Source organism: Coturnix japonica, chromosome 11 (assembly GCF_054131305.1).
Source record: "Coturnix japonica strain WE chromosome 11, WE-NBRP24, whole genome shotgun sequence".
NCBI classification, from domain to species: domain Eukaryota; kingdom Metazoa; phylum Chordata; class Aves; order Galliformes; family Phasianidae; genus Coturnix; species Coturnix japonica.
In genome coordinates, this window is record NC_140673.1 from 16,748,173 (window position 1) to 16,755,649 (window position 7,477).

The 7,477-nt window shown below is 34.2% G+C and overlaps 1 protein-coding gene across 10 annotated transcripts in view; it reads left to right on the forward strand.

Moving 5' to 3' along the window:
- The window catches only part of TTLL7 (tubulin tyrosine ligase like 7), a 70,751-nt gene extending 63,518 nt beyond the window's left edge, over nucleotides 1-7,233 (forward strand). For 7 of the 10 annotated variants that reach the window (XM_015870203.3, XM_015870196.3, XM_015870195.3 and 4 more), the window contains 2 exons: nucleotides 1,350-1,523; nucleotides 4,806-7,233. In XM_015870203.3, coding sequence (XP_015725689.2) covers nucleotides 1,350-1,523; nucleotides 4,806-4,926 — 295 coding nt within the window. In that variant the 3' untranslated portion in view covers nucleotides 4,927-7,233. Of the gene's footprint in view, nucleotides 1-1,349; nucleotides 1,524-1,919; nucleotides 2,039-4,805 lie in introns of all 10 variants that reach the window. The other 3 variants (XR_014933023.1, XR_001556888.3, XR_014933022.1) reach the window with 1 other exon arrangement.
- Nucleotides 7,234-7,477: the final 244 nt, after the last annotated feature.

The following is a 7,477-nucleotide window of genomic DNA, read 5'->3' on the forward strand; positions in this document are numbered from 1 at the left end:
AAATATGTTTCTTAATTTATTACGTGGATAAGAATTAATGAGAGAAATACTTTTGTCAGTTGAAAATTATATATGTGGTGGAAAATTTGTAAGTCTGAACAGTTTCAGCTTGCACATACTATTTAGACTGGGAATCCAGGCTGAAAAATCAGGTATATGTAGTTTGTTTTACTTATTAATATTCATAATTGTATGCTAATACAGTGCAATTTAAAAAAACCTTTCATTAGGCTGAAGTAGGCATGCTGGTTCTTTGATGTGTACTAACCATTGTTTTAAGAACAAACATCTTACCTCAGGGATGTGAAGTCTACTACTGATCTCAGTGGGACAAGGCTAAATCAACCCAAATGCCATGTTGATCCCAAAAAATAGATGCAGCAAATTTTCCTCGCTCTCTGAAGTGCTTCTTTAACAACCAAGTAAAAAACATCAAGCTTACAATGCCATCTGTGATACTGGGAAATATTTTTATGAAAAAGTGGCCTTAACAGCAGCCACGTTGCCTTTAGAGCATAGATAATGGTCTGTAATCGATCAGATTTTTGCATGGAGCATAACATAGGCAAAAACACAAGTGTTAATGTGTACACTAAAACTACTATCTTCTGCGATAAAACATATCCAATATGTTTATTATTTATTTATTTGTTTGTTTGTTTGTTATCATTTTTGAAAGGAAAATGGCTTTTTAAGAAAACAAACAAAAGCATGATAGTCTGTGTTTAAAAAAAGAAAGCTTCTGTACATACACCTCATAAGTTGTACTTAATAGTGGAAGACCACCTCCATATGGCCTGATGGGATAAAAAGTCGTATTTTAATGACTAAACTTAAAAACTTTCTTCTTATTTGGACAAGAAAGCAGAATGTGTGCCAATGTCCTTTATGTTCTCCTGGTATTAATTTCTTAGTATCACAAACTTAAAGTATTATTGTGCTGTGGAGAGATTTAGGAATAACACATTGCTTTTATTAATATCGCATCAGATCTGCATTCAGCTGGTAGCCTGTTAAAAATAGAAATTTTTCTTATTCCTGATATAAGACGCCATCTACAATTATGTGACATAAAATCTTTGTGCTAAATTTACTTCATAGCCCTATAAATACTTAAGGAACATACTGAATGAAAAACTCATTTGGGAGGTTTCACATATGAAAGTTAACTTTTTTAATATGGTATTTGAACTCTTCAGCATCTGAATTATTGTTTAAATAGTATAGAACATTTCTGTAAACAGGCATGTTAATGCGTTTTCTCTTTTTCTTCTATTGTTAAATCTGATATAAAGGAATAAAGCTCACAGATCGCAGAAAACATGAAGTCTTCTCTGTTTCCATAACAGGAACTCTTGGGAAACCATATTCAGTAAAAGCACAGAGGTGGTGACTCCTGAGCAACTCCAGTGTTGCCAACGAATAGTACAGCTTTGTAAGCACTGTCTGCTAGTGGTGTACAAATATTCATCAGATTCAAAAGGATCCCTGACTGGAATTAGTCCTAGCTGGGATGATGCAAGGTATGGATTTCAGTATTCTCTGCCTCAAATACAATGATCAAAGATAACACTGGGACAGACTTAATCTTATGCCACTACTACCACAGCTCCCTTTAAACCTAGTTACCTAAATATTAAAAGAAAAAAAAAAACAACAACAAAAAACCCAAACAAACAAAAAAACCACAACAAAAACCAAGAAAGGCAAAAAGAAAAAACAAAACCCAGTTCCCCTGATAGAAAATCAAGATCATTCTGAGCTCCGTCACTCCCTCATGAACTGCTTCCAAAAAAATTAGGTATATAGATTTTGTGTGAAACTACAATTATTGAAGCCTTGATTGCCTACTGCTTAAGTAGCTGCAGCAAAGGCTTTCTTTAAAGTAAACTGAAAATTTCCTTTCTTCCCCTTCTCAGATCCCTCAAAGTCACTGATTCCAGATTTGCATTCCTAGAGGTATCCTAACATGTTTGATACTTCTGGCTTGACATTCGCAGTGGGATGCTATAGGGCTGCAGCTCCAGCCAAGGGTCAGGTAAGTGCCATCTGATTTACTGTATTGCACAGTTTTGCAAAGTTGATTTCCAAAGCCTACCGATTTCAAGTTTTATTATTTCATCTCACAGAACATAAATATATTTTCAAACCTTGCAAAACAGCATCATATAGTAAAAAAAACCTCTTTGGCACTTACCCGATTCTCCATTGGCTGGTTTAGTTTTTCAACTGGATACAATAAGGATCATATTGTCAGTACGGGGATCACTGAAAGTGCTCCCAATGTGGGAGTCAATGATCTGTAATTTAACAACCTTAGATGGAAAATTAAACATAAGTTTCAAATTATTTGAGCTCCAGATTCTATCCGCAATGGCAATTTGAATTATTATGTATATAAACTTACAAAAACTTTGCTTATATGAAACATGTTACAGACACTATATTATAGAAGAGTTTTATGAATCGAATATCACGTGAAAAGCAAAACTTTGATATATTATCTGTTAAATTTATTTCATGACTTAATTGTGTACTTGGTACATCTAAGGCCAGTTATTCGATACACTAAACTCATTTGTTAGTGTCGTATAAATCTAAAGGCGATCTAACAATTTAAAACCAACTAAAAACTGCATTTGTTTGATCACAGTAAAAGTAGAAGTATCTTAGCCACAAAACGAATCATATTCAATATTAACATCAACTGAGCTGCAGCAGGAATATGGTGAAGTAATTTGGTTTAGTTCAGAGTAGAAAATCTTCAGGCTTGAAGTTTTTATTGCTTTCACTGTTAATACTGCAGAAAATTTTTCATCATAACCAACCACAGACTATTCAAACTGGTCAGATTACTCTAATGTCCTGCAGCTAACAATCTTGCATTTGGAAAGAGGTGGAATGGATAACCCAAAAAAACTTTTTTCTTGTCTGGTTTCTGTGTTTATTTTGACACTGAATGGAAGTTCATTCAAAACTTTTGTAAGTTAGAGGAATCTTGGACCTGTTGAAGCAGTACGCTAGTTAACTATGACATTCTGAATTTGTGAAGTGAAAGATATGTATGGAAACAAATACTCTTGTCTATTGTGCCCCACAACGTGTAAGGCAATTAACTACCGTTTCTAGAAATGGTATAGGCACAGTATTACTTCACTTTTCATCTAAGTTTCTGTTCTTAAATTACGTAAGAAGCTGCACTACCACTAACAACTTTTTGACTAATAGTTAAATTTTGCAGGTGAAAGAGATCAGACGATAATTTAATAAATACACAAGAAAGTCATTCTTTCAAGACTCCATAAAATCAAACTTGAAGAACTTTTTCTTTTCCTGACCAGAGCACTACTTTTTGTTCTGTATTGGTGACTAAAGCTTTCAAAGTTAGCAGATACTCCTTGATTTGGCAAAATCTATTTGTATGTAGAAAGAGGAAAAAGGTGCAATGAAATCAGCAGGGGTTCTTCTTTCCATTTTTTTAGATTTGTTCTCAATCCCAGCTCCTCACTCTACATCCACTCTATGTGATGGAGAGAATGAATAGGAGTATTAATGTAAATAGGCATTAATACTTTTTTTCCCCCTCACAAAATAAAGTGTAAAGAAAACAACAAGAGTACTCAAAAGCAATATCAAAACTTCTTCAGATAATAGCCAAGAAATAAACTGTGTAAAGAGCCAGACTTTTCACATTTTGATAAATTCACGGATGTTACAGTACTTAAGAAATGTGAAAAATACCATCTATTACTAGATCCTTACAGCTTGCTAAGTGGCATTATGACATATTCTCTGACAGGCATATTAGGGCTGTTCTCTGTATCAACAAGAAAACGCAGAACTCAGTCTGGTGAGGTAGTAAGCTATGAAACACACTGCCAGCCCAGACCAAATCAGACTATTTTTTTCCCTGTAAATTGATGAAGATAAAAGAATAATAACATTTTGGTAATAATGTGATTCGTAAGATCAATCTTTTAACTTATTCATCATTAATCAATATGACTCACTAGAATGATGCAATGATTTTTAAGCAATAATTTATATAATGTGTTGTGTTAATCCATCCTAACACTGGCATAATTCATTACAAAGCTCTGATTTTGTATGGATGCTATTTCTGCAGTTACTGTGCTCATCTAATGATTTCTGTAACTATTAGTAAATGATAAAATAAGACAGATTTAAGAATGAGTGTTAGACATGATAAATCATGTTTATAGATTTATATAAAAGACAAACAATACAGCTGCATGAATATAAAACAATAAATAGACAATTGTGTGACACAATGTTGTTGCATCACTGTTTTTTGCTTTAAAAGAATTGTGATGACAGCATGCCAGTTTGTAGGGAAGGAGAGCAGGAAATCAAAGCGAAAAATGTTTTGTTTTTTTTTCCTAATAAACATTTTTTTAACAAATTTTAAAATGTAGTTAACATGAACTGCAGTTTTTATCCAGTTAAAACTGAACAAATAGTACTATAATAACAAAGACAGTGAGTGAAATGTTAAATGTGGATGGCAGTGTTGCACAGGATGCCATTGTTGTTTTTCTACCTTCTTGCTTTAAATGTTGAGAACTGGCAAGATGTTTATCATAGACCATCCTGAAATTTTGCTAAGCTGTCTGTGATCAGAGGATCTGCTTCATGAGTTACTTATGAGTAGTGCTTATCATATGTGTTTTCTTGTATATAACAATTATAAAGTAAGCACATGAACAACAAATTGATTCAATCTTGAAGCTTAGTTTTACCTGTAAACTCTGTAAATTCTGCTATATTTTCCATATCATTTCTAGGTGTTTATTGCCAGGACCATCACAGTTCATCACGAAATCATCCTCGTCCAACCTCAGCTGCAGATCATCTGGAATGCCTCGCTCTAACATTATGTTCACACGCAGATACAGTCACTTGTGAAGGAAAAGTTACTTTTCATTGTAAATAATGGCACTCCATTTTTATTTTCAAATTAAATGCGTGATGGAGCTAGATACAACACTGTTATATATAATATACCATATTATGATAACATTTAGCTTAAAACTTACTGTAAAAGCAAAGCTTTTCTGGAAGCATAATAAACCTTGTTAAGTTGTTTACACACATGTGAATGTGTAGATCTTGCTAGGTTTATAAATAATTCCTTCCTACTAGAAATGTTATTTTTGCTGCAGAATATATAAGATGGAATTGATCTTGAAGATCCTATTACAGTGTTAATTATTTTCTACATACAATACTTTTGAGTTGAATATTATTTATTGTAAAGTATGCTATTTATTGTCTCAAATGTAAGACGAGATCCTTAAAAGGACAGATGAATAAAAAATACTGTAGTAGAACAATAAAACTGTAATTGTTATTAAAAATAACCTTACCATTTCTTGGACACGTTTAAAGTATCTCCAAAACTCTGTAAGCCAAACATTTCTCCTCTGAAATTACAGGCTCTGCTTAAAGCTGTTACTCTTCTTAAAGGATGTGGTATTGTATTTTTTTTAGAAAAAGTGAAGAAATTCTGTATGCAAACAGTAAAAATACCAGTTCAAGCATTCAGTTTCTAATTGTGTTTTTGTAATTATACAGAAGCCAATATTTGTTATCAGGCCTTCGTTCACATTAACTGTGGCCTGTGCCTTTGGGAGCAAGCAGTCACCTACAACTTGTAAAAGCATGCATAGTGTGTATTTTCTCTGTTTTACTGCACAAGTGGTAAAGTAGACATTTTTAGGAGATACTGCAGCTATAATATTTCAATCTTACACTAATTGGTTTGCTGTAGTTTTTAGTATACAATTCAATACATACTGCAGAATGTATCATTTAACTAGACAGTATTTTCTAGACTTTGTGGCACCTTTAAATGTTGGAAATATTATTCATTAGAAAGGTCTCATTCAGATTTAGCTTCCCAGGCCTGGCTGAAGAGCATTAAAGGAAACTGAGCCAGAGCATGGATGCAGAATTAACAGGATGTGTAACCTGAAATCATCATTCAGGTTTGCTATGTAGACCCATTCATCTCCTTCAGCATTGTGCCATGTAAGCCTTATTCGTTATATCAATAGTTATTTAAAATAAGTTAATCTAGATTTTAATATGAATTAAGTTTTTTAACTAAGTAAAGAACAAAGTAACAGATATTTACCAAAGATGTGTTTACTTTCCAATAATAAAAACTGCAAATGTGTTTGTAGATTACCAGTGAATTTTATGTAGGTTGCTCTGAAAGTAATGCCTCCTGTTTATTTCCATGGAAACTGCAACAAATACAAAGAGCACAATAATGCTGCTGATAGAGCAAATTATCAGCTACAAAAGATTGCTTTTCGATGTAGTCACCACCATTAGTTATTCATTTTCACTGGTGATAAACACAAGCGTGCATGCTGCATTCACCAAAGTCTGCATGGCTGTCCAGAACGTGGCTTGTCTTTAATGTTGCTGTCACCACTGCTGAAACGCACCACTCACTGCCTTGCTGTTCTCACATCCACTGTGTGGTGTCCATGAATGTTCACCAAGTGTTGATGAATGTCAGTGGGATCCAATTCAGTGACACACCTTTACTTCATCCGCACTTTCACATCAGACACCGTGCTGTCAGACAGCAACAAAATGTAATGGAATACCTGCTGGGAAGGTTCATCCTCCACTGCCATCCCACCACCACCCAACTCTGATATTGAGGCCAACATCATAAAATAGAAGGCATTACATTTGGAGCAGCCCTCATAAGTAAACACTAAAAAATAATCTGGGGTGTGGGGTGTGGGGGGGGAAGTTTTCCTCAGGAGTGAGTATATTATGAGCATTTTGAATATTCAGAGATTTAAGAGATCTTTAAGAAACTTAAGAGATTTGAGATATAAAGTTGTCTGGAATTTAATGTTTTAAACCTTAGACATAGCATGTATATCAAGCTGGGAATTTTGGTAAGATTTTTCATGTCTGCACTGTTGTCCATCAGTTCTAGAACTGCAGGATACAACACAGCAACAAAATATTTGTAAACAATTAACAAACCTCTGAGATAAGCTAGATATGAGTAGGCTTCTAGTCTGGTAAAAAAATAAATAAATTCATTTTCATGGTAATACTAGTTTAGTAATATAGCATATTCACAGTAATTGTGTATCTCTTTAGATCCATACAGTGAATACTGATAAAGCGTACTGTGCTTCTCTGTAACACAATAAAAGCTGTACATTCTCTCTTCCTGGAGGAGGCTTCCACTGTATTCTGCTGTTGGTCATAGCGGGAAAGCCAGCTTCCAGCCTTGCTTGCCAAGCACAGACGGAACCCTGTGACAGCAGGCTCACAAGACTCTATTTTTGTTCATTTAAATGTTGTTCTTGTCTTGTTTTAAACCTCTTTTGATCAGTATTCTCAGAGGGCAGTGCTGGGACGGGTCAATGTGTGTGGAGTACTCTGGCAATGGAAAGAGATCTCCTATGGGTAGACCTAG